This window comes from Strix aluco, chromosome 8 (genome assembly GCF_031877795.1).
Source record: "Strix aluco isolate bStrAlu1 chromosome 8, bStrAlu1.hap1, whole genome shotgun sequence".
NCBI lineage: Eukaryota > Metazoa > Chordata > Aves > Strigiformes > Strigidae > Strix > Strix aluco.
Genome location: NC_133938.1, coordinates 16,838,316 through 16,866,154, shown reverse-complemented (window position 1 = coordinate 16,866,154; position 27,839 = coordinate 16,838,316). Strand labels below are relative to the sequence as shown.

At 39.2% G+C, this 27,839-nt stretch overlaps 1 protein-coding gene across 1 annotated transcript in view; it reads left to right on the top strand.

Moving 5' to 3' along the window:
• Nucleotides 1-26,295, top strand: part of ZNHIT6 (zinc finger HIT-type containing 6) — a 37,305-nt gene extending 11,010 nt beyond the window's left edge. The window contains exons 6-10 of the mRNA XM_074832418.1: nt 1,278-1,346; nt 2,133-2,213; nt 2,736-2,816; nt 21,046-21,170; nt 25,373-26,295. Of these exons, the coding sequence (XP_074688519.1) occupies nt 1,278-1,346; nt 2,133-2,213; nt 2,736-2,816; nt 21,046-21,170; nt 25,373-25,458 (442 nt within the window). The 3' untranslated portion in view covers nt 25,459-26,295. The remainder of the gene's footprint in view (nt 1-1,277; nt 1,347-2,132; nt 2,214-2,735; nt 2,817-21,045; nt 21,171-25,372) is intronic.
• Nucleotides 26,296-27,839: the final 1,544 nt, after the last annotated feature.

Below are 27,839 nucleotides of genomic sequence, written 5' to 3'. Positions count from 1 at the left end.
GTTTACTGTTTTGCTACTGGATGCACGTACACTTGTCTGTGCAGCCAGCTAGAACCTGCTGGATAATGTTTCATCTGCCTGATAAACAACATGTTGGAACACTGTGTTTACTTTTAATTGTAGTACCAGAATCTTTGCATAACTGATGGTGATTATTCTGGATATAATGATTCATAGGTCTTAAGTAGTGTTTTTAAAAAAAAAAAAAATTAAAAAAAGCTGGGAAGAGCGTACCATTAGACATTTCTATGCTTCACAATAGATGTCTGGCCTCTGATTTCTAAATGGTAGTAGTTTTCTACTTCCTCTTCCAAATCTTTGCCATTTGTAATCAGTGTAAAATTCTGAACCAGAGCAAAGTGCCATGCTCCTGCCTTTTAGACTGTGCTTTTTCTTAGGAGATTCTTTTAGAAAAATATTGTTACACTCGCCATACCGAATGGGAGAATTTGGAGCAATGAGTTAAGTCAATATTGACTTCAGCAGCATTTCTGCAGATGAGTAAAAAGGCAAAAAAAGATTTCCTAATCTAGTGAAGTATCCCTGAGGTAATACTGCCTTTCTTAAGATGATACTGCACTGGAAGCATGCTCCGGTAGCTTCTATTCTCAGGTATTTATGCTAGCTAGACAGGGAAAATGAGTCTTAAAACTAACAAACTGGAGAAAGGAACATGACGTCAATTTTGATCCTTAGCTTCCTGATCTTTCTGTAAAACATTCATTCTTTCTAATTTCTGTTATCCATGTTATGCCAAAATGCAGCTTCCCTCCCTGCCCATGAAACATTTTCTGTTGAGGCCATCACTGCTGTGAAAAGATGAGTCCCCCGCTTTGCGTAGAACCTGGCCTCAGCAAGGACCTCTGTCTTTTACTGTTGCACAGGTTTGGCAATCTGTCCTGGGTGATATGCCAAAAAGCAGTTTCATTTTCTGAAATTAAAGGGCAGCTATACATATAGAAAGTCAGCTGGAAGATGCTCCCTTTTAAAATGTGAAATGCAGTTGATCAGTTAATTGGTGATATCATACCCGTATTTGTAAGGAACAAATTTTTGTCCCACGAGGATTGAAATGCAGCAGGATCTGAAAGCGTGGCATCTTTCAAAGTGCATCTCAGCTTCTCTGTATAACCTTTTTACTCTTTGAAAATGCCATTCAAAATCTTGACTATTTATTTTCTTCTGCACCCATTCCATAGGCTACCAAGTTTTATCATAGAAGAAACAAGTAGTAGTTACCAGCTAACATTAAGAATATGTGTTTCTTTTCTTTTCAGGGAGAAAAAGTTCTACTGGCATTTGAAGCTTATATTTCCTCACTGTCATGCTGAATACACTTTAAAAGGGTAAAGAGCTTTTTATAAAGTTTAAATCAGTCTGCTGAAATTGAACTGGAAAATATTTTGATCAGTTCTTATCTGTTTCTATTATGCAAGGTAAACTCGAATATTATTTCTAGTCTTAATTAAAAGGACATTTAAATTGAAAAAATACTTAAAGTTGTGTGGTCTTTTCCTCTTTGAAAGCTAGAAGGCTTTTCAAATCAGGCTAAATGATTGTTAGTCCTTTTCTCTATGTAAGCAGAGCAGCTTGTATATTTGTGATAGTGATATCCTGTACACCTAACATACTCTGTTCTCATGGAGCAGACATTCAGGCAAGATTTGCCATCCCTCTTCGCCTGCACACTGGAGCTGACCTTCATATAGGATGAAATGGTTGCATTGTTTGCTTTGTAGGAAAGCCCACAAGCACATTTTGCAAAGGCCAAAAAAATAAGCTTCTGTTGACAAATCTTTCTCCTTTTTTCCTAGCCTGAAGGAGGATGAGAAGTATGCCCTTGTCTAGTTCTAGGGCTGCAGGAACAGCATGTTTCTGCTGCAGGGTTAGAAACTAGAGATACGGATCTGTTTACTCCTTATAGATGTCAGTGAAGTCCCAGTGTTGAAATTGAGATAAAGCTGTCAATTATCTATGCTGTATTGATACACATTTATGATCCTCCCGTAAACTACTCAGTTGTGCCACTGTAGCGTGCAAATATACAGCCTCCTCCAAATGACTCAGATAGTAGATTCTTGTGTACATGATGAACCATGTCTTACGTATTTGATTTTTATCTTTGCTGAAAGGGTGCCTGACGATAAAATACTCGCTGATATCCTTAAGCCATACATTGATCCAGTGGAGTCAGATCCTGTAGTCTGTCAAAGGTGTGTATTGAATAACTTTTCTGCCTAGTTCATCTAATGCCCCAATAAAAGAAGGGAATGGTTCTGAATAAATTGCTTAAACTAGCTGCATTTTCAGCATGCAGAGATGAGTTCCCAGTCAGCAGTACATCTTTAATTCCTGTGATGAAAACCATCCTAACATTGACCAACCAACTAACCTGGAGTATAGCCACCAAATTTAAACCAGGAAAAAATTAAGAAATTGACTCATGGCATAAAGATCAAATAAAGCAGTTGTAATTCTAAAAAATGTAACCATAATTAACTTCAGTGGGTGTGACAATGAACCTTTTCTTTAGAGTAATTAGAAAAACATACTAGTAATTACAGCCCTCATTTATAGGAAATACTTATTATGTGGCAAATTATTGTCTTCATGAAGAAATACATACTTGTGGCTGTTGACATGCAAAAGATATCCCGTCTTTTACTGACGATAGAAAGAAAAGTCATTGTATGTCATTGTTTCTTCATCTCTGTTGCATGTTATTCTTTTTTCAGATTAAAAATATACACAGTGTCTCCTCAGTCAGATGTACGAATTTTAATGAAAATAGAAAACAGGAGGCAAAACTCTGTCAGGTAAGGTGGTTCCTCAGTTTGTGTGCTTATTAGTTAAATATAGCAAAAAGGAATAATACGTTTCTGGGTCTTTAGCATTACAAATGGAGATTACATAATCTCATGGATTAAACTTCAGTTTATTCAGTAAATTACCAGCCATTTTAAAAAATATTCAGCAAAAATGTTATTTCTTTGTCTTCTAATACGTCAACACTGAAATTTCAGTGCGATTACTGAATTCCAGTATTGAAATATATTCAGCTGAATCATACTTGGACAATTTAAGAAACTAGGGCACTCACAGCTACATTGGGGGAATAATGAGTGTGTATGTACCTGAGCTGCTTCAGCAGCGGTCCATGCAAATGTAGCAATGTCTGGTGAATATCGGTTTCTGTTAAAATGCTAAATTACTATATTGACCAGCAGAAATGTAGACATCCATTCCCTTCTGCAAGTTCCTCTGTGGATATGTTAACCCCTCCCCAAGAGAGTTGAAGTGATAGTTGAGGAGAGCTGTCTTTTTAAAACACTACAGCAAAAATTACGTGCTTATCAGCATCCAGTCACTGCATTTGGAATAACACATTTTTCTCAAAAGTTACTAGCTCATCACTCTTCATGTTACCGTATTTTTGGGTGTGGCCTTTTAAGTCTCCAGAATTCAGACTTGTGCAGAATTGTTTTCTTGGTTTCCAGAACAGACAATAATCTCGAACTTCAAAATTAAACTTTAAAGAAACAATTTTTGTTGGTATAAATACCATTTTGAACGCTCCACCCTGTTGTCATTGTTACTGAAAAGGATATGTATCAGCTTAATATCATAGCTTATTGTGGTTGACCAGTGATTCCTAGTTAGGGTTCTTAAAGTACATTCTTTTCTTCAGATGTAACAAATGTAAATAATATGCTTCCCTAAAGCATGGTATATTATTTCAAAGGGGGAAAAAAAGGTATATTAAAAGAATTTTAGTTGTAACTGAGCTTCCTGTTTGTGCTGTGTTTTTTCCCAGGAGTATTAAAAAATGTGTGATGTACTTTTGAAATTCAAGCCCAAACTCTTCATGGTTTTGATTAATTTTTTTTTCCTCTTTTTTTCTCTTTGCAATTTGAAATATGGTTGTAACATTTGCCATCAGAGTTGTCAGCTAGAAACCCATTGGTTTTAAGTGAAATTGAAGATTACAGAGCTGTGGTTCGTGTACGCAGGGAAAAAACACAAAAAGCCAAAGCTCAGTTAGAGTTGAAACTGGCCAGTGTTGTTTCTGATAACAAGAAGGGCTTCTTTAAATATGTTAATAGCAAGAGGAGGTCTAAAGAAAACATTGGACCGATACTTGTTGAAAATGGTCATCTGACTAATGGAGATGAAGAAAAAAAGCAGAGACATTCAGTGTGGTTTTTGCCTCAGTCTTTAATAATATTGATAGACCATGGGCTGCCTGGTCCCCTGAATCAGGACCACGAGTGTGGGAACAGTGACTTTCCATTTGTGGACACTGAAATTGTAAGAAATCAGCTGAATGTTCGCAAGTCCATGAGGCCTGATGGGATTGATCCCAGAGTACTGAAGGAGCTAGCAGATGTTATGGCAGGAGCCCTCTCGATCATACTACTCTCAAGACATCATAGGTCTCGTGAGGCTGGGGAGGTTCCTGATGACCAAATGTCGTGATTTAACTCAGCAGGCAGCTAAACACCACACAGCCACTCGCTCACCTCCTGCCCCATCAATGGGATGGGGGAGAGAATTGAGGGGGGAGGGGGGAAGTAAAATTTGTGGGTTGAGATAAAGACAGTTTAATAGGACAGAAAAGGAAGGGGAGGGGGGGAAATTTATAATAATAGAGTTAGAATATACAAAACAAGTGATGCACAATGCGATTGCTCACCACCCATCAATTGATGCCCAGGCAGTTCCCAAGCAGCAGCCCCCAGCCAGCTTTCCCCCCAGTTTATATACTGAGCATGATGAACTATGGTTTGGAATATCCCTTTGGGCAGCTGGGGTCAGCTGTCCCAGCTGTGTCCCCTCCCAGCTTCTGGTGCCCCCCAGCCCACTCACTGGTGGGGTGGTGTGAGGAGCTGAAACATCCTTCACTTAATGTAAACACTGCTTAGCAACAACTAAAACATCAGTGTGTTATCAACATTATTCTCATCCTAAATCAAAAACACAGCACTATACCAGCTTCTAGGAAGAAAATTAACTCTATCCCAGCCAAAACCAGGACATGGGAAGCTAGCCAACGTTACTCCAATTTACAAGAAGGACGTGAGGGAAGACCCAAGGAACTACAGACCTGTTAGTCTAACCTCAGTTCCTGGAAAAATTATGGTGAAGATTATACTGAGTATTATTGAAAGGCATTTAAAGAGTAATGCAGTCATCAGGCACAGTTAGCATGGGATCACAAAGGGAAAGTCCTGTTCTAACTAATTTGATATCCTTCTGTGATAATGTCACCCACCTAGTGGATGAAGGGAAGGCAGTGGATGTATTTTTTCTGGATTTTAGTAATGCTTTTGATACCGTCCCTCACAGCTTCCTTCCAGACAAGTTGTCCAACTCTGAGATGAGTGGTTTCACAGTGCGCTGGGTGAAGGGCAGAGCTCAAAGGGTTGTAGTGAATGGGGCTACATCTGGCTGGCGACCAGTCACCAGCAGTGTTCCTTGGGGCTCAATTCTAGGGCCAGTGCTGTTCAATATATTTATCAGTGATCTGGATGAAGGAATTGAATGCACCATTAGCAGGTTTGCTGCTGATATCAAACTGGGAGGTGTGTTTGACTCTCTGGAGGGACAAGACACCTTGCAGCGGAATCTAGAAATTTAACAAGTCGCAATGCCAGATTCTGCACCTAGGATGGAGTAATGATGGGCGCAAGTATAAACTGGGAGTGGAGTGGCTGGAAAGCAGCCCTGCAGAAAGGGATCTGGGGATGCTGGTTGACAGCAGGCTCCATAGGAGTCAGCATGTGCCCTGGCAGCCAGGAGGGCAAACTGCATCCTGGGGTGCATCAAACAGGAGTATAACCAGCTGGTCAAAAGAGGGGATTATCCTGCTGTATTCAGCGTTGGTGCAGCCTCACCTTGAATACTGTGTGCAGTCCTGGGCCCCACAATTTAAGAAGAATGTGAAGGTCCTTGAATGCATCTAGAGGAGGGCAACAAAGCTGGCGAAAGGGCTGGAAGGAATGTCCTGTGAGGAGTGTCTAAGGACTCTAGGCTTGCCTAGTTTGGAGAAAAGGAGTCTGAGGGGCAATCTTATTGGAGAGGGAGGTGCCAATCTCTTCTCCTTGGTATCAAGTGACAGGACGCATGGGAATGGTTTAAAGCTGTGCCAGGGGAGGTTTAGACTGGACATTAGGAAGCATTTCTTTATGAAGAGAGTGGTCAAACAGTGGGAACAGGCTTCCTAGAGAGGTGGTCGATGCCCCAAGCTTATCAGTGTTTAAGAGTCATTTGGACAACGCCCTTAATACCATGCCTTAACTTGGTCAGCTTTGAATTGGTCAGGCAGTTGGACTAGATGATCGTCGTAGGTCCCTTCCAACTGAAATAGTCTAGTCTATTCTTGGACCCCAGAGCAGGGAGTGTGGGTAGAAGTCCCAGCTGAGGCTGGTCCAAGTAATTAAGACCTACTGGTGCTCTCTGACTCTAGCAGTAGGGATTAAACAGGCATTTGCACACATTTCTGAGAGCCAGAGGTCTGGACTGATTTTCATTTAGTTCAAGAATAGCCAAATTCTGGGTGTTTAGGGGGAAAATTTAGACATTATGGTGGTGTGAGCTACCCTGGAAAGTTCATTACAGAAGCACCTGGGCAGATGAAGTTTTCTCAGTTCTCTGTATGTCTTTCTACTGTATTTCCCAGTGCTCCGTGAAGGACTATTCAGCACTGGCACTTTAGCCATTCAGGTTGTGTGTGCTGTTGCACCCAAGTGAAGAAGCCCTTCTAGAGCTCAGCTCCAGGAAGTGAGATCAGAAACAATTTCCCATTTTTAAAATATTTTCTTTTGCTCATCTGTTAATAATGATATTTAGGAAAGGTTCCCAGAGCATGAATAACCTTGGTCCCCTTGTCAAGTAATTAACTCAAGTTAATGCAGCAAAAACTGAAAATGCAGTTTTTTCAGTATGTTACTGCTGTACATCTTCTTGCAGTACATGATTGGAAAGGCAGTATTCAAGCAATGATCTTGAGTAGTCATTTGTATTTTAAAAATAAAATAATTTATACACAGGTGGGTTTTTCCCTGGTATTTTAGTGCTTGGTTTTTCACATTTCCTTTTGTAGAAAAGAAGGAAAAATTGCTTTTGTAATAGCGGGTAAAGTTCACCTTTTAATCTTTCAAAGTAGAGTATGTAAGTTGCGCAGAAGGCTTGGGAAATAAACCAATTTAATATCAAGAGTGGATTATCTCTTGTGTGCATCAGTTTCTTTTGTTACTTAACCATTTTCCTCTTCTGAAATCTGTATAACACTTCCTTAGCTTTTTTCCCTAGCAGCGCTACAGGCTTGGGGAGGGGTGGCTTGAGAGCTGCCAGTCAGAGAGGGACCTGGGGGTGTTGATTGACATCCGGCTGAACATGAGCCAGCAGTGTGCCCAGGTGGCCAAGAAGGCCAATGACATCCTGGCTTGCATCAGAAACAGCGTGGCCAGCAGGGACAGGGAAGTGATCCTGCCCCTGTACTCAGCACTGGTGAGGCCCCACCTCGATTACTGTGTTCAGTTTTGGGCCCCTCACTACAAAAAGGACATTGAGTTACTCGAGCGTGTCCAGAGAAGGGCAATGAAGCTGGTGAAGGGTCTGGAGCACATGTCATATGAGGAGTGGCTGAGGGAACTGGGGGTGTTTAGTCTGGAGAAGAGGAGGCTGAGGGGAGACCTCATCGCCCTCTACAGCTACCTGAAAGGAGGTTGCAGAGAACTGGGGATGAGTCTCTTTAACCAAGTAATGAGCGATAAGACAAGAGGTAATGGCCTCAAGTTGCACCAGGGAAGGTTTAGACTAGATATTAGGAAGTATTTCTTTACAGAATGGGTTGTTAGGTGTTGGAATGGGCTGCCCAGGGAGGTGGTGAAGTCCCCATCCCTGGAGGTGTTCAAGAGGCGAATTGACATAGCGCTGAGGGATATGGTGTAGTTGGGATCTGTCAGTGCTAGGTTAATGGTTGGACTAGATGATCTTGAAGGTCCTTTCCAACCTAGATGATTCTGTGATTCTGTGAGAGTATTCTTTTTCATGATGTTGAAGTAACTTAAGTATCCATAAGCTTGAGCCTCATCTGTATGCCCAGAATAGAGCTATGTTGGTTGATACCAGTGTCACAGTAATTGGTATTTATCCTACTTAGTGAATGTAAAGTTTCAAGTTCAAAAAGTAACTATAGAAAGTTAAAATAGAGAAGTGTTTTGACTTGAGAAATGCAATTCCTCATTTGGAAATTATGTGAATCTGTTCATGTAAGTTGGTGGAGCAGGCCCAGCTGTGGCAGTGCAGACAGGTCAAGGAAGCAGCATGTTGAAAGAAAATTCCTCTTCTGAAAGGAAAGAACAAAGTTTGTTTGAAATGATGGGACTGCTCTGTCAGCAGAAAAGCATCTTCTGTCGACATAAGCTGTGTCTCTGCCAGCAGGCGCTCTCAGCACAGTTATGCCAGCATAGTTGTTGTGACAAAGGCTCTATGAGGGGATTTAAATTTTTACTGTAGTTGCATTACAGTTAAGTAAGAGAGAATTTATTTTTATTTCTTCGCCTTTTGGCTCCCCCCCAGTTAAAATTAATTCGAGGTTTATGGCTCTCATTCTGTAAGTCCATACCTGGAATTGCAGTGGAGGTACTTGCAATTGAAATGGGATGAGCTTGCTGCTTAGTGGTGTTCAGCCTGGAACAAAAGCTGAACACAGACAGAGCTCTCTCACGTTTCTTTATCCACATTTCTTTAACAGTGGGGAGCTGTTAACTACTGGTTTGTGTAGCCTTGAGTGCCACGGTCAGCTCAGAGTAATTCCTCATTCTGTGCTACCTCATTCTGCGTGACTTTCAGCTGTACGTTCCTGTATGGCAAGATCCTCCTCCATCACTCTGTGGGCAGACGGGAGGAGTAGGATTGGTGTAGTATACATGAATGTTGTGTTATCCAAAACTTCCCCTGTGCCCACCAGAAAATTCCTTCTCCACAAGCACTAGATAAGAGAAGGGCTGTAAATATACGTTGTTGAATCGGATGTTGTTTTTAGGCTTAGCAGAATCTTTTGAAAAAAAATACTTTTCGTAATTACAACTACGTATTATTGAGGAAGTGCAATGGTGTTTCAGAGAACATTTATGCAGGATTATTATGGGTTATAAAATGTTAGTCTTCTAGTTTTAAGATGAGTATGTTACGGAAGGATTTTAGCATTTCCTGCAATTGTTTATGAAACAGGAGTTTGTGGTTTAGCTTTGGCTGTTTTCTGTGTTTCACAGCAAATGGCCCTTTTAGTGTGAAGGTCCTTTGCAGAATGTTTTAAATTTTTGGGGGTTTTCTTTTTTTCTTTCTCCAGAAATATAAATTAGCCATGTAGTACAGATTTCTGCTTGCTCACGGGAGTTCTGCAGAACTTCGGGAAGCAGCTGGATAAATCCACTGGTGTGCAGATATTGTGGATAGCTGCCAAACAACATGGTGCTTGCTTTCTTCTTGCTAGGTGCCTTTTATCATCAGTAGTGACAGTTCTTGGAGAACTTTGTGATAAGCTCTTATTTCTGTCTTCTCTAAAACCAGCTTGTAAGAATTGCTTTCAGGATGAATTGGTAGCACTCCACAATTACTTAGAGTAACCTAAAGCATATAACCATGTTGCTTATGTGGTTACAACTTGGAGTAACCATGACCTCTCCTCATGTCTTCTACTCCTTACCTGTCACCTAACGCTCTATAACACTGTAATTGTTACACCACTTGATAGTCTTCTCATTAACTGCACTTATTTTATAAGGAATCTTAAGAAATGGGGTTTAAAAAAACAAGTGTTACACAACTCTCTTCTTCCTTTAGAGCCTGGGTTTGGAAAAAATCTGCATTTGAATGGGTTACGATAGTTTTCTGTTTGGTGATGCTTGTCTCTATCACCTGTTATACAATATTTAGTTGGTGGTTGGTGTCCATTCTCTCCTCGACTGTAACTATTCCAAGAAAGGTTTAACTGCTGCCTCTTGGATGTTTTTTACAGTCTACATTCTTTTATAAAGTAGTCTTTTCTTTCTTCAGGATAAATTAGTGTCCTGACTCTCTTCAGTCCTTTATTTCGGATGCCTTCAAAGTGACTTCATATGGTAAGAGTATTGCTTTTTCCACTAAGGAAAGGAAGGATGCAACTGCCAAATTATACATTCTGGTTTGGGAAGTACACCTTATTTTCCTGAGAATTGCCGCCTTAGGCTTTGCATAACAAAAAAAACCCCTCAAACCAATCCCCCTCACAAAAAAATTCCTAAATCCAACAGACCCTTGATATTTATTATGTTAATGGTCAGAGTTGTTTTTTTTAACTACAGATATTTAATGAAAAAGTTGTTTATTCATCCTTATCATATAAGGTGATCCTATTTCTAGAAGAGAAATAACTGCAACAGACTTGGTTTACAGTAGATACTTTAAGACACAATTAATTAAATAAATCTTAATGAGGTTAAACCAAACAAATAGAATATCTCTTCTGCTGGGTTCAGTAACATGTTGCATGAATCTAGCTTAGATAGTTTTCTGTCTTTAATCACATGCATTTAGTTTAATGGAATTAAAAAATAATGCTTTCTTAAACATCAGTGTTAGGTCTTTTATACAGTAATTTTCTTTTTTGTCAATATATTCAGAATAGCATGTGAACGTTGTTTCAGAATAAGTTGTTGTAGAAGACTTTGGGGGATTTGAAGATATCAGTAGGCAGTGACAGAATATTTAGGTGCTTGGAAAATACAGTCTGGTTGGCCTTAAAAGCTTTGCAAAGCCCACTGCTTTCAGTGGACCATATCCTTCAAGGAGCTGGAGCACAGAGCAATACCAGACTGTTTCCTGTAGCTTTCCTGTTGTAAAACTGCCACCCATACAGGGATGCGTACAGAATCAGTTGTAGCATTGTTTTTTATGTCAGTAGTACTGGTGCAGTTCATGCTTGAATTACTCAGCCAAAAATATCAAAAGCATTTTTGTACCAGTTCCATCCAGGGGCTTCTTACTGTCCGTGGTGACACTGGCTGGTGCACATGAGAATACTGGCATGTTTGCCACTTAATTCTTGTGTGGGGAAGAAAATCTGCTAAACAAGTATCAGAGGTTCTTCTCTACTAAATGCCATTGCTTTATGGTGGTGAACACTTACTTTGCTTTAACTGATTCATTGCAATTGCTTCCCAGAAGGCTGGATGGTGTTAGTAATTTTGGAGCACTTCCCTGTCTCAAGATGAGCTGGCAGAAATGAGAGTTATTTCCTTGGATGACTTGAGTTCTGTGCTCAAAGAGAATTTTCTTTTGTAGTCTATTGTTTTTAAATAACTAAGGGTTAGATCACATTAGTAGGTTGCAGTAGTCACAGTAATAGATTTAGGAAGATTAAATAAGTTTTTTTTCTTTAGTGTGTGCAAATATGTCGACAGACTTAGAAAATCATCTTGGAATTCAAAGAGTAATATAAATGTAATGGAACCAAATCTTTTTAAATGTAGTATTTATATTGGATTATTTATTTTCCTGTCATTAAAAATGTGTATTAGATATCTGTTTTATCAGTGATTTTAAGCTTATCAAAAACCATTTATATTTAAATACATTACAGATAGCCTCAAGTATTCATAGCATTGGTGTTTTCCTTAATTTTTCATACTGTCTTCCTAGGGCGCTTCCTTCTGCACTACCATTTGTGAATAACTTCATGTAAAACCAACAGAGCTTAAAGTCTCTGCTTTCTGCTTTTCATATGTAACTCAGTTGCTTTAAGAAGTCACTGCTATTAGTGTGGTGCATGGATCAGTTCTTTTTATTGTCATATTACAACCTCATTTCAAAAATACTACTTCATCCAGAAAAAAAAATGTGCTAGAGCTGGCACGTTTCAAGCATTATTTCCTCCTCTGCATTCTCTACAAATGTTGAAAAGTGTGGGGTGGTTTATTTAAGATTCTCTAGTCTTTCTTAGGAAGCAATTTCTTTTCACATTTGTGTAGTACGTGGTATACATGACACAGGAATTAAGGATACAAATCCCTGGCTGAACTGCTGGCCTTGGCATGAGTTGGAACAGACCCCAAGCTGGCTTTAACCTATGCCAGCAGAAGATTGACAGTAGAATTCATTACTCCTCTCTAGCTCGCAGCAGCTGGCACAAAAGCAGCTCTGCCAGCTTTACAAAAGCAGGGAGCTAGCTTACAATAGTCATTCTTCACTGCACAACTGTAGTCAGGCTCTGGCGACTTTGTACTGTTCAAGGGGAAATAGAATTTGGTCTGTAGTCTGTTTCTTAAACACAGCACTTCTGTGTATTAATACTTGCTGCTGTTTTTTCCCAGTGCTGGGTTTTGGTTTGTGGGGTTTTTTAATTAAAACTTCAGCTTTTCTTACTGAATACTTTGTTACATTTTCTTGTAGGTCATCTGAAGTTTTCTAGTTTTGTTACTGCAGCCATTGCAGTGTCATTTTTCACATGCTGCTTCTTTATCTGAACATCAGTCTCTGCTGACAAAAGCGATGCAGAGCAACAGATGCCAGGATACACAACTTTTACTGTAAAAAAAAATAGTCACTTTTCCTTCCCATCTACTTACGTTTTTCATTGAAATCTTGTGTTACACAACATAGATGGAAAGCAGAAAACTAGTCATTGCTAACTATAAGTAATATGTATAGTCTGAATCTGCAGCATGCATAGCTAAATATTTATAATGTCTGACTACAATTACTTGACCTTTGAGAAGATTTTTGGGATGATTCCAAAAGAAACCAGAATTTGTCCATCTTACTATCTTGAGCAATCATTCATTTTTTTTCTTGAAAGGGATTCCTTTATGAACCAGTAGGCGCCTGTTTTTTAAAGTAACAATCCAGTGTTTTGTAACCCATGCTGAATTCTTTTGGATGAACTGTTTTGTAATTAATGGTATTGCATTAGGGTTTCTGGAGTGTCCCAGCTAGAGAGTTGCTGACTGAGACATCTATTGCACAAAGATTTATTTGAAATTATAGCCTCCTCTCCAAAATTCTGCTGTCCGTATTGCAGCAAGTTAGATCCAGACCACTTACGGAGGAGGAGTACGTGAGTAAGTAAAGAGGTGGAGGATGAGATAACAATAAAAGTATTAGTGTTGGCTTCAGCCAGTGGTTTGTCCTGACAGTAATCTAGTGGTGGTCTGTAAGCACCACAGGCAGACGTGAAGACCTTCAGACTCTTCATGCTTGCGAAGCAGGTAGACAGACCCCAAATTCTAAAACGAAGGAAACTGTGCACAACCTCTCTTCTGCATCATAACTGGGCTTGAAGCATGGGAGCAACCTATCCAGTATGTGCACAGGCAGATTTTCTCTCATCTTTCTGAGGAAATATGCATCTAGGAAAGGCTATTTCAAGAAAAATCTTGCAGTTTGCTCCAGCCCAACATCTCTACTGGGGAGCAGAGGGGAACTTGCCTGTATGTATGTACTGTGTAACGTATGTGTAGTATGGAAAATGCCTTCATGGAAGTCCGTGTACTGTGTAGCATGCATATATAAGGCAGACTTGAAAGCAAGAAGACAGGCCATGAAGTCCAAGAAAAGATTACAGTTGGAAAAACCCTGTTGAATAATCTGTTGCCCCTTGGCTAGGAGAAGCAGCTGGTAAAAATGGGCTGTAGAGCAGAAATAATGTTCCAGTCTAGCGTAAATGTTGTGAGGCGTATCAAGGGGTATAATTCAACTGTAGCTGCCTGGGTTCCTTTAAATTTTTTTTTTTTTTGAGGAAAAAGAGGATTTGCTGCTAGCTTCTTGGAAGAAAAAGACACAGTGAGATGCTGACTTGAAGTTAGCTGAGTTTCTCAATTCTGGGGACCAGACAGCATGGGGAGGCTGCACTAAGAGGCTTCTAGGAGCAAAGGTACAAACTTCTTCGCTGGCGGTTGAAGTGGTAGGCTGAACTTGGAAGCTGCAGTGCTGTGAAACATGGCAGTGTGTAGCCATCAGCGTTTTCACCAAGGTGAAGTAGAGGAGAACCTCTTCACGTTCCAGTCAGGAAGGAGAAAACCTGTTATTTCCTCCTGGTGCTGCCAAAGGGGAATCCCTCTGTTTGTTCTCTTTCTTGACGGAAATGATCTAGGACTGATTGTTTCAACCTTGCCAAGGAGGGAATTGACCTTCCTGCTTGTTTGCCAAGAAAATAATTTGTTTTCTTTATTTCATAGCTTTTCCTTTTTCATTATAAAGCATTAGTAACCCCTTAATGGAAGGTTTATGGCACTGTGATTCCCATGCAAATAAGTGTAAATTTGTGGATATGTTTCCACTGTTTAGTACAGAGTGTTAGAGGTATTCAGTCTATCTCCATATGAGCTAAATTCAGAAGTCAGAATTTGCTGTCTAGGGATCTGAAATTACAGAAGTAAATTGTTCCTGACGCTGAAGTGGAGATTCATTAGATTAACCCAAGTGTAATAACAATAAGTATTGCCAATTTACAAGGACTGATTTCCCATCAGTTTTACATTTCTGTTTACTGTATCAGTGGACTGCTTGCTTATGGTAATTTGTCACATGAGATTTGACCTATTAGTTTTCTGAACTTGATGTATTAAAAGAGTTTTTCACTGCATCCTTTGGTATTCCTTGGTATACCCCCCACCTCTAGTAATGTTTCATGAGGCTGTGTAACAGAGTACAGTACAGTATTAAAGTAGACTTATGACATTTTGTGCTTCTCCGTGATCATGCCAGTATTTTATTAATGGTACAAGTTACAGATTTTGACTTTGTCTGCATTTTTGGGGAACCACCCACAGCTTTCACTTGTGCTAAAGATGCCACTATTATCTTTCCAGTTTTTGAAACTTTAGGCATTCATCTTAAGTGGTCAACCCACTCTCTTTTTAATAACTTTTCCCTTGTGAAATGTCATATTCCCTTTAGGCCTTCTGGCTATCATTAGGCTGTTTTGTTTCTTTATCTCCGTCATATAGTGATTGTGATATACCCTTTTACAGTATGTCTGCTCGATACCACTTAAAGATTTGTAATCCTTGAGTGTTTGAGCAGTTTGTAAAGCTGCCTGTTTGGCAAAGTAAGTAAATTCCTGTATGTGTAAAGGACTATTGCCATGATGCACTTGAATTATAGCATCTTGACTTGCTGCTGGATTTTGTTACTTCTTTTCATTATGTCTTATGAGATGGGGAAAGTATTTGCTTTCTTGAAATTCAGTATCCCTTTACTTCTGTATTCTTTGAACCAAATTCTACCAAGTCCAAGAAACTGACATTTGCTAATTTCACATTTTCCTTCTGTTTTGTTGTATTTTCTCCCATAACTAAAAGATGCAGAATGGTTTGTACTTCAGTTAATCTTTAGATCATTATTGTACATCCTGAATCCTTTTACCACATCATTTCTAATGCTCAGTCCACTAAATTGTTGCAGCAGATGCCTTATCTGCTTTATGGGTTTTGCCATCAATTGATCTATTTTTCTATGATTGTCATTAAACAACGTTTTACTGTGTTTTTCTCCATGTGCAATTGCCTCATTCTCAAGATGTTTAAACAAGGAGAGCTTTTGTGCTTCTACGGGGACATACTGGTAGTCTTATTTTGCTTATCTCTTCTTTCCGTTAACTGTTTTGTATATTTTCTAGGGTAAAAGTGAACAAACCATTAAATCGTCCTGGACATCTACTGTTGTACCAAATAATTTAGGTGATAATTGGTGTTCCTGCTGTCTTTACCTGGGTATTATTTTTTTTTTCTTCCAGGATGTTTTAGCTCCCTGAAATATGTTTGTAAAAAGAGGGTTTTTGGGGTGGGGTTTTTCTTGGATTTGTGGGGTTTTTTCCCATTTTATACTTTAGTTTTCAGCAATTCTTAGATTTCCCTAGTGGAAGGGCCTCCCATGGCCCTTAAAAGAGAGGAGACTGCAGATTGTTACAGCTTGTCTTGATACAGTCTTTGTTTGAGGATGATCTATGACTGAAATAAGAAAAAGGAACAGCTTCATGATTTTCCTGTTATTTGGAAGTGCCTTTATGTATTCTGTGTATGTAGGTATAGTTAGGAGATGATGATAATGTCCAAGATGCTTTCCTGGTACGCTGGCAACTTTTCTTCCTGTGCTTTTTTTAGTTGGCTCCTAGCAGGACTTGTGGGCCAAATGGTTGATAAGAGAAGGTTTCTTATCCTAATCTTCCTTTTTTCCAAAAAATTACATCTGTGATGGAAGCATTACTTAAGATGGGGATTTGACTTGAAAAGGGATCAGCCAGGCATCTGGTCTGTTACTGGTATAGGTTGAGCTATGCAGGTATTGACAGTATGGAGGAGAGGTTAGTGAATATTTGTTGAGGCAAATTATGGAGGTCCTAGACTGGGAGAAAAAACAGAGACCAAGAGTGAAAGCAGAAGCTGGCAGGTTTTCAAATATTTGTGTAAACTGTAGTATAATTTTTTTATATGAAAATATTAACTTGGACTTGGTTTCTGTCCCCCTTCCTTAAGAGTGTTCAAGCAGAGCAATCTTTCATATCGTTCAGCTGTCGATAAGAATTAGTTACAAAGGAAGTGTTATGGCAAGTAATTTCCTTTTTCTGTTTCTAAGGTCTCTGCTTTTTTTGCTCATTGAATTTTCTAGTTCTTTTTCACACATATGGACTAACAAAATTCACTGTGTTCGAGGTTTTTAGAATGTCAGAATTCTAGTGACAAGTTAAAGATTGTGCGTTATTTCAATACATTGTGTTTACTTTCTGCCATATAACTTTCCTTTCATACCTAATTCAAGAGTGCATTTCACTACTTCCATGTTCACCAAATCATAACCACACGAAGAGGTTATTCACCACTTAGGAATGAAAGTCCATCTGTTAGTTATTATCTTCGCTATGCTGCAGCACTTCAGAAGAGTGCTTGGGAGAGACTTTAAGTGCTGTGTACCCAGTCTTTGCTGTCTTCTAGGCAAATGCAGATACCTAGGAAATGCTACTCTCTTTTGAGGGGAAGAAAAAAATCTTCATTCTTCCCATAAGTTAGCAGAAGTTTGATTGTGGATTTTTAGGACTAGGCCCAAAATAGATAGCATGATTCATTGTATCTGAATTATGCCAAGTAAATACCATGATGTTTCCACTGAGTTATAGGAAGAAAAATCATCTTTGTTTAAAATATGCGTGAGGGTTTCAGTTGATCTCTCTCATAGGAAAATTACCAACATCATTATACAAATATGCATTTTAGTAATATTTACAATTATTTAGATGGTTAAAACTTGTTTGTTCTCTTTTTAGTGTCTAGAAGACTAAACTAAAGACATTTACAATTTATCTTTAATTCCAGATTGCGGATTTGTCTTTATTATTATGAAAATCAAAGTTCCTGTAGATGACATTCAGGAAAACCTGATCAGCAGGGAATTTCCTGCTGTCTGAATTTGTGGAGACAAGTTACGCCACTGCGATGATAGCCACAGGCTCCATTTGAGGGGAGCTGCTTGTGATGCAGTGACCTAATACGGCATTCCTGCCTGTGGGAGACAGATTAGGAGACTGAGTTGTTGAATTCCTGGAAGGTGGTGGAATAACTGTAGATAGTGAAACTGTCCTTTGCAGAAACTCATAGATGCTATCAGAAGTGCAAAGCCACATTAATTTCAGTGTTTTGTGAAAGGTAACAAAGCCATTTGTAGAGCAATTGTTACAGCTTATATAGGAACTGATGTGGGATTGCTGAATCTTGTTAAATTTTCTCAATTGTCACAATTTTTGTAGGCTTCTAAACTGCCTGCTGGCAGACAAATTTTATTTAATTTTTGTCCTTTAAAAAGCAGTTATTGTTATTTCATTCCAGCTAAAATCAAAAGCTGTTGTCTGCCAAGATTGTCTCTTTGTGGTCCTTATAAATGAAGTAATCTTATTAAGAAGAAATCCAGGCCTATCTCTTGCTTTGTGACATGGGCATAAAGCCTAGCTTGGGGCAAGAAAATAATCAGGAAAGTGTATTATTAGATGGTGGGTGTTGGACAAGGAGGCTGAGGGAATGTATGGAAGGGAGAGAGAAAATATGTGGGACGTAATACAAGGGAGGAAAGAAGATTGAGAGGGAAGGGTGCAAAGACAGGTCCCACTGAATACAGAGATCAGGAAGCTGTAGTGCAGACTATTTGTATGAACTGGGCAGTAGGAGAAAAGAGAAAGCAGGGGGAGGATTTAAGAGAAAGATGTGAAGATGGGGTGTTATGGCAGTGGTTCTATCAAGGCGGTCATTTCGTTTGAAGCCAGGTTTATCTTCAAATCCATCCTGTCATGAAGGGCTGAAGGATCTTGTTACGATGGCAGTCTCGGTTAAGTTGGTTCTTGCAGCTGGCCCTGGAGCATGGTAGAGTCAGAGTGAAAGGACAGACTTATGCTGGTTGTCATTCATTTTACTGGGTTGTCACTTGAAATGCATGGTGAAGGAAGGGCCTGAAGAAGGTTGCAGCTCGTTATGGGTTCTTACTGAGCAGGCTACACAGTCCCAGTGATACAGGACAAGTAGGTTAAAATGGTGATAAAAGAATATCTGGTAATAACTGATTACCAGGCTCTCCCTGCTCCATCTCCTACCTGTGGTGAGACCACATCCCTCCAAATACACAGGAGGACCTGCATTCCAGTGTTACCCTGCAAGTTCAGCTCATCCCAGTGAATGGTCAATACAGGAAGTTACAAGACTTGTAAAAATGCCATTTCATTTCATTTTTTCTCCAAACAGGTCTAGCCTTTTCATGAGTAAAAATTGAAACTGTGTGTGTATATACGCTTCTGGAAAGGTCTTACAGGGCAGTCATCTTTTGCCTGCAAGTCTGTGTTGTTCGCCCTCTGGTGTATGACTGTTCTAGTTCTGGGATAAAATTGGAAGGGTTTCGGTCATGACAAAGTCTTTCACAGAGAACCTGAAAAATCAGTCTTGCTCAGGAGCCATCCTGTGTTGGACTTTGAGATTGAGTGACGAGTATTAGTTTTCTTTTGAGACCTTCTAAGCATGCACAGTCAAGGAGGAGGTTGGCAGGTAGATTAGCAGAAAACCTCAACTTGCATTTGTGTATAAAGTAGGGAATGTGGTAGACTGAGGAGTTTTGGATAGCATAGACAATAACAGCTAAGTTTAAAAACGAGAAGCATTAAGCTCCTTTGTTATATTCTCCCTGAAGTTTACAGCCCACATTATGCACTAAAAATTTAGCTGGTTTCTCTGTCACTGTCAACCAATAAAATTTACTTTAAAACCAAAAAAGATAAAGCTCTGACTCAGTGATCTAACACTTCAGTAATTTACTATCATAAAATAGTTTTAAGTACAAATGTTTTATCTTATGCCAAGCTGGACGCTAAAGATGTTTTGTCTAAAACATGAGATAATGGAAAGTGTATTGTGGCATGTGAATTACTTTAGCCTCTTGGTGGTAAATGTTTGCTTAACCAGAAAAGAATGTGTTGAGGTCCTTGCCAAAGGAAAGGTATTGCTATACTTTGCATTTAGAGTACTGTAAATAAAGCAGTAAATATGTTTCTGTTCATGTGTGTTAATCCACAAGTTATGAATGCATTCATTCAGTAAGAAATGTAATATACTGTTATCCCTTTTAAAGGGTTTCAGTAAGAAGAGGTCATAATTACTTTGGGTTGAGAGAAACATGAAACCAAATATTTTCATGATGATTGAAGTTGAATATGAGAGAGAAATAGTTTTTGCTCAAACTAAGTTTCCCTTAAATCCCAAGAACTCAAATCCTGTTTTACCTTCAGTATTCTTCTTGTGTGCTGACTCCTCTGATGTACTGTTCTTAATCACACATTACTGTAAATCATAAAGTTTATCATTTCCTTCACCCATCCAGTGTTGGTTTTGGCAAAAGAAAAACTGCATAATATGTTAATGATCAGAGGATGTAGAGCAGCTATGGGAAATACTCCATTTATTGCCTACAGTATATTTTGGTTTTGAACTTCATTTGCCTTCAACTGATACAATGGCTTAGTAGTAATTTAATAATGCTGATTACAGAAAGAATTGCATAACTTGGATTGCAGTGTAATAATATCAGAGCATCTGTTGGATGCTGTAGTTATAGCAAGTGAAAGCAACAGGATTTCTCTTTCAGGGGGCTTTGAAATGTCCCTTCCTTTCCCAAGAATCCCACGTCCATGTTTCCAGTTAAAGATTTGGGAGAGAATATTATAGTTCTAGGAAATAATTGTGGAGAAGATGCTCAATTTCTTTTTATTACTGTGCATTGTTTGTTACTTACCTGGCTTCACCCTCCAGGGTGAAGAGGAGCCCTTTTCTGGGAAAGGACTGCGCATCTGAGTCATGTGCCTCTTGTAGCACACACATACATGGGGATTTCTACAGGGGGTTTCTTACAGATGGTGCTGTTAGCAGAAATTTGCCTAGGCGTAAATAGGGGTGTTGTACCATCTTTTAGAAATTATTGCCCCAGTGTTCTGAGTATGAGAGCCCTTACTTCTAGAAAGGCAAAGCTCTGAGTGCTTTCACTATACCTTCACTTTAGTAGTTGTCCAGATATGCTTTTTATTTCATCTTCCCAGTACTTCACTGAGAAGCAAACGGGATAAATAAGGTACACTACTAACCATGTAAATTAAACTTGTAGTGTTAAAGCCCATAAAGTCTTATTTTTAATTTAGAATCTGACTTTGGTAAATATATCCATTTTGATAACTCTATGTCCGCATCCAGTTGGTAAAGGTAGTCATTACGAACTCATAAAACATATCAGTCCTTAGAGAAATCTGACTTTGATTCTCTTGTTCTTATGCTTAGATGTTAGGAGGGTTTAAAAAAGATTATGTAGTTGGATAATAAGACTGGATATGTAATTTGAATCGTGAGGTCTTCTGAACATGATAGAATCTGAAAATCCTGTGAATTGCAAGAAAGGTGTTTGTTTTGTTTTGTTTTTTTCCAGAAAGTGTACGTTATGTCTGTGGTAGTATTAAAATTTATAATAAACTTCCCTGTTATTTTTAAGGTACAATGAACTGGATGCCAGTAGAAGCCTCCTAGACAATTTGAAAGGCAAAGTAATAATTGAGTATCCAACGTTATTTGTGGTCTTGAAAACACTGAAGAATGACATGGTGGTTCTTGGCCAAGGTAAGCATATATTTATTTCCTGTTATGCTATACTTGGCTATTTTAGTTAAATAAACAATAATTAAGGATACACCTATTAATAATACCAGGAATGTGCAGTATGTCTTGTATTTCCCTCTGGATATAAAAGATGTCTATGAAAAAGCTGTTGTGAATGCTCTGTCTTAAAACTGCTGGCTGATGGCTTACATCCATAAGCTGTATTGTATGTGTTTTTCCTAACTTTGTTTACTGGTGCTTGATTCTTTTTTTATATATATATATTTAGCCATTAAGTTAAAACAACTTTGCAGACTTGTGCCAAATTTTGTATGTAGCAAAGTTTGACAGAGTTAGTTATTTCTAAAAAGTTAAGCTGTCTGCAGAAGATGAGTTTTAAGTAAGCCTGCTAATCATACAAAGGAATCATTCCTCATTATTTCCCAGCATAACTCCTAACACTGGACAAATAATTCTGAATTACAGGATAGTTATTAGAAATCATGATGGCAAAGTAGCTGTTTGGGTAGGTTAAAAGCACGATGTTATCTTTCAAAAAGTACTTAGTTGAGAGAAAACTTTAATCATGGAGTTGACTTAGAGGAGAGTCCAGGTCTAGCAGACATTTGTATTTTATTTTTGAAGTTAATGTCCATATTTCTCCCCAGTATAAATGCTTTGTGTCCCAGCTTAGCTTTCTGCAGCTGCTGATAGAGGGAATCAGTTCCCTTGTCTCTTAGTCGCCCAGCTTGTCACTTTAGTTACCAAATTCCGTACTTTTCAGTGATGGACCAGTTTGTAATTTTTACAGATTTCTGAGGAAAAGCTTTGAAATATGTTTGCAATGGCTGTTTCTCTGCGGCAACTCAATCACGGCTCTATAGGTACATAATTTCACTGAATAAATAGGAGACTGAGAATATTGTACCAGTGATACCAAACTTTCATGGATCTTGGCTGTTCTGGCTAGATGACACTAAGTGATCCATTGGAGCAATCTGCTCTCAAAGAAATGGCATGCAAATATTTCTTGCAGTATGTACTGCAAGAGCTCAGAGTGAGACACCATGCCAGGAAATGAGTCTTCCCTGAGCACCTAGGGCCACTGATACTCACCCTAGGATTGTATGTACATATACTGGAGTACAAAGAAACTAGATACTTTCAGTTTATCCATTATTTCTTGATCTAGGTCCCTTGCTTTTCAGTAGTAGGTATAGATTCAAATAAGTGTTGATTGTCCAACTATATTTTGAGGTTGTGCTGCAACAGCAACTAGCTGAGTCTGTAGAAGGCAGAGTAGAAGGGCAAAGGGAAGAGAGAGTCAGTAATAGCTGGGGAAGTGCCGATAGCTCTGTTACAGGGCAGTGCAAGTGTGTGTCTTCAGGACGGTGACCCTCCTGTGCTGCAGGGATCATTCAGTTAGTCATCCCTGAAGCTGATATTCAAGAAACCCTGGCAGCTATTTCAGGTTTTGGGAACCATTAATTTTCTTAAATTTTTTTTTAACTGTTTCTGTAGATTCCATAAAAATCAAGTGCACAGCTCTGTGTTGAGGTGTCCTGGGTACAACACAGCAAAAGATTATAGTTAAGGGGGGGGGGGGGGGGGGGAAGTTATTTTCACAATTTTTCTCATAATTTATTTTTGTACATCTTTTTAGTTAACATATTAATACTTCAGCCTTGAGTTTGGTTTGGACCCCGTGTTCTTGGAGCTTTTTCTGTTAAGAGTGGAAGCCTGCCACAGTAACCCCAGCTTCTTTCAGGAAAAGCATGTTCAGAACATGAATATAAAAATATGAGGGCTTTTTTTCTGCAGTTATTCCGCTTGAAGACAAAATAGCACTTTTGTTGAAGTATGGCACAATCATGTGCTCTTCTGTTGTGTGTCATCTTATAGAATAAAGGAGAAAATACAGTATTTAGTTTGCTTTACCAGTTGCATTCACAGATAATTGCTAAGAGTGGAAATCTTGGGTTCACCTCCAGACTCTCCAGGGAGAAGTCTGTTGTAATCAGAGAGGTGCTTTAGCCCACTCCCATCTCCCAAGAGGTGACCTTTCTGCTGAGGCATCTTGTGTGTTACTTGCAGTCCAGTTTCTTCGACACGTGTGGCTTTTTGTATCAGTTGCACACTCCTAAGCCATCCATCCTGCTCTGGCTTACCCTATCTCTGTCAATACTGCCTTTCCTTTCTGCCTTCCTCCTCCATGTGCACCGGCAGGGACAGTTGTCTCGGAGCGCCTGTCTGGCTGACCTGCCCTTGGCATTCCGGGCAAACAGCTGCCGCATTGATGAGTGGATGTCTGGCAGGGTGTCTGCTGGAGCGCAGGGGCTTCAACTACCATAGCCCTCCAGGGTCTGTTTTCAAAGAGCCCAGGCTGGAAAAAGAAACAAAGTTTTGTGGGAATTTAACTGCTAAAATGAAGCCTCTTTACAGAGCAATCTCAGCTCTACCCCCTTCCCCAGAAGGAACAGAGGCAAGTTTTCATTGCCACAGCAACAGGCACGTGCTGGGGAAAGGTCACCATTCCCCCCGTGATTCAAGTGACTCCCCCCAAAGGCTGGGGGAGAGCTAGAGCTAGACGCCAAGAGAGACTGCTAGAATTTAATGAGGACAAAGCCTATTTCTCCTGTCCTTGTTCTCAGAAATGGCTGAAGTATTTTGGCTGAAACTTTCAAAAAAATAAGGAAAATAAGGTTTGAGGAAGGAAACTGGCACTGAAAAATTTAAACCCATTTTACATTATAAGTAAAATTTTACATTATAAGTAAACTGCAGACAGTTTTATCGTGGGAAGGACTGGGCAATCTTAATTTATAGGGAATGCTATCAACACCATAAAAATATGTTATTTTGAGTGACGACAATCTAGAATTCCTGTTAAATAAAACTTACTGTAACAGACTAAACTAAAGCTAAAATTTGTCGAGCTTCACTGTGAGTCAGAAGATTGCCACATTCTTTTATGTGATGTTTTGATGCTTGACTTGCTTACAGCAAAAAGTACAGGTGCTCTGATTTCGGCATACAAGGTCAGTCATGGCTGAAGATAGTAGGGGATTATAGAAGTTTTCACAGGACTTAGGGGCAAAAACAATCCTTACTTTGTGCATTACTGAGTACATATCTGGCATATAAATGTTAATTGATTATACACTAGATTTAATGTAGACAAAATGTGACCTCCAATGTTTCTGGGTGAAATGCTTCTATTTTCTTGAACAAATTCCATTGAAACTGTACAGGTGCACACTGTGTCCTATGTACTATTCATGTTTGCCAGCTGTAGAACTTATCTTGACAGTAACTATACTTCATCAGCTCCCTTTCAGTAACATTTCCTTAATGAAGCATCTGACACTAAATGCTCAAAAACTTCTTTAAATTCATAGTTGGATCAAGCACTGAAAATAACAATGAGAGCAGAGCATGTGTGAATCATGGGCTGACGGGCTGACTTTGCTGTAGTTTGTTTTTGTGCTGCCTGAGTGCCATCGACCAGTGGCATTTGGTGACCTCACCACAAGGTGAGCGGGGTCAGTGCTTGTTAAAGAAGGAGTCTGAGAGTGTGAGGCTGAAAACCAGTTTGGGAAATGAGTGCTTCATGATACGATCTTGGCAGAGCACAACAGCCATGTCCTAAAGCACAAGTTACAGTGCAGCTGTAACCTCATCAGCCTTAGCTCATGGATTCACACAGATTAACGCCATGTTTAGGATGCTGGAACATGTGGAAGGAGCAAGGTGCATCATCTTAATTTCCCATTTCCACTGAGAATTTCTTAATAGTTCCTCATCTTAACTGAAACGCTAATAAAGGTGTAAATGATTTGTAATTCTTTACAGTTACGATACATGTATACAGTAACCCAGAAAACAACATTTAAAACAAATAAGCCAAGTGAACAATTTGAAATTCTCAGTGGATGAAGAGGAAGAGTTTTGTGGGGGATAAATACTCTGCTTACCTACACTTGTCTGAAAGACCAACATTTAAAAACTGGAAGAAATTCTCACCTTTGTCTTGCTTTCTCCTTCAACAAGGTCCTACCTAGGGCTTTATCCCATGTTATGACACTGGTTATGTCTGATGAAATAGCTGTCCTCAGGAAAGTGTGATTAAAAGGAAAAGAAGATACAAAGCTGCCTCTGATAAAGAAACAATATTGCTGAAACTAATTGCTTGTTTGGTTTTTGTTTGTGTCCTACACCCTCAGATGCCAGTGAACCTGCAGAGAACTCGGACAGTGAAAGTTCATCCCTTTCATCTATGGAAGAAGGGGAAATTCGGGACAGTTCATGACAGTTCTTTGAGAGAAGAGGGTGGAATGAGCATTTTGTATTTTTTTTATTATTTAATTAAATCTTTATACAGCAGAGTTCTCAGAGGTTTGGATGGCTTCTTTCACTAAAGGCAGCACTTCCAAAGTGCCTGCTTATTTTTGGATTTAGTAATGCATATTCAGGGATGTAAATAAAGAGATTGCTGGTTCCAGAAAAAAATGGTATTCTTAATTAATTGCAGCCTTTTGTCCATGTATCTTTAATAAATCAGAGTAACACAGATTCAAAGTTTCCAAGTTAGCTTCAACAATATATTTTTCCTTTTGCCCTGACAGCTCAGTGTCTGATTTCTGAGTTTAAATATCTGATTGCATATTTATATGTGGATTTGAGTCTTAATGCTTAAACTTACTAGAAAAACCCCACTGGTGTTTCATTAGATTAATTTTCTTTTAGAGTATTCTGTTGTCATGCTGAGCTGCTGCAAATGATCTTACTTCTGACTTTAATCTTCTGTGGTGACATTTTGGGTGCTTGGTGCAATACATTATTTTTTTTTCTTACTTGGTTGCATCTTGTTTAATGTGTTAAGGACAGGTCAAACCATGTTTTCAGAATGGCATGTTGCTGTATGTTTAACCTTCTACCCTGATCTTCTAATTTAGCGTGGGTTTTAAAATCAATAGAAATTGATACATAGAGTGTCACTAGTGCTAATATCTTGGACTTCTAAACAATGCTTAAGTTATGCATATCAGATAACTAGTTTACCAACTGAAGCCAGGTATTGTAAAGATTTACTGGAATATCAACTAAATTTACCTACTTAAAAACAAATAAACCTTTTTAAAAAGTCCTGTACTGTATCATCTGCTGACAGTAGAAATCTGTTGTTAACTTCTGGGAAGATTTCTGTATCCCAGACCACTTACCACTGTATCTGTGGGGTCCAACTGTGCGCTGTGGGCTGTGAGAGGCAGGTGGGCCCCTCTGCACACTTGCACTGGGGAGTTCTCAGGAATTAGCACAGGCATTTGGGGTTAGTTTGCAAAGGTCTAGCTAAGTCAGCATCTGTAAAGTCTTAAGGACATGAACACTTTATAAACAGCTCTGTGAGGTTGTTGCTGCCATTGTTGTTACCCCAGTCTGTATGTCTCCTGCTTGAGACTAACACCTTTGTGACAAAAGTTGGTGGCATGGGATGCACACTAAGCTGCCATGAAGGTGGTTTTTCAGTCCTGAGTCTTATTCCTGCTACTGCTGGCATTATAGGTGGAAAGACAACAGAAAGCAGTGACGGAACTTTTTGAGGTAACAGGAGGCTGTGGCAGCAGTATGGGAGAGGGCTCGGGCTTCCAGACTCTCAGTCCAGGCTTCAGGGCACAGGGCTGTCGGTTCCTTACCAGTCATGCTGTGGGGAGAAGATTTTTGAGCTGTTTTAGAAGTTACTTTTTTCACACCTTTGCAAATAAATGGTCATTAAAAAATTGTTTGCTGTGACATCTAGCTACTGAAGTTTGGAAAGAGTGTCAGACCTTTGTAGTCACATACTACTTTTTGTCACAGTGGTATCACATGTCCTTTCCCTTGTGTGTTTTGCAATCCCTGGTAAAACAGGGAAGTTTTTCTTCTTGCCTGGCAGTAGCCACCTGTGCTCTATTTTCTTTTTTAGTCATTGTTGGTCCTCTGCCCACCTCTTGTTTCAGTGTTTGTTTTTTTAACCCTTTTTAAAGGACCAGGATTCCTCGCTATAGGTGCTGCTTTCATATTTTTTCAGTTCAGTGAAAGTGAATAAGCTTTTCCTAATCAGTGATTACTACACGCTGACTTGGTAGCCACAAATTACTTTAAATCAGTCTTGAACTTGTTCATAATAACACCGACAAAAGAGCAGAACAGCAAAACTGCCACAGTTCATTTGCCAGAAAATGTTTCATCTGGAGTAAAAGCGTGGCATTTCTGTTAAGATTCATAGCACACAGTGGAAATGAGAGTGCTGCAAATATTAGTGTTGATCTGCATGTGTGTGTGATTAGTCTTTGGCTGAGGAACGCAGATTTGTAATTTGCATTACTTTTCTACACTCTTGGAGGTTTTCATTAATTGTATGAAAGGATTTGCCTGTGTGGGTTTGTTTTTTTTCCTTCTATAAATCTAGTTTAAACTTCCTTGTAAGTCAAATGCAACCATAATTTGTTTTTAAATGAAGATGCTGTTAAATCTATCCTTCACATTTAAATTTTTTCCTACCATAAAGAAGGTTTTAAAAAATTATTAAGTAGCATTCCTGTGGTGGTTACTAGAACTGAAATTTCCCAAACAAAGCTGGGAAGCATCTTCCAGAGTTGAATCAAATTGAGAGTAAAAGGCCTTGGTAGCATTTGCCATTGATTCCCAGGT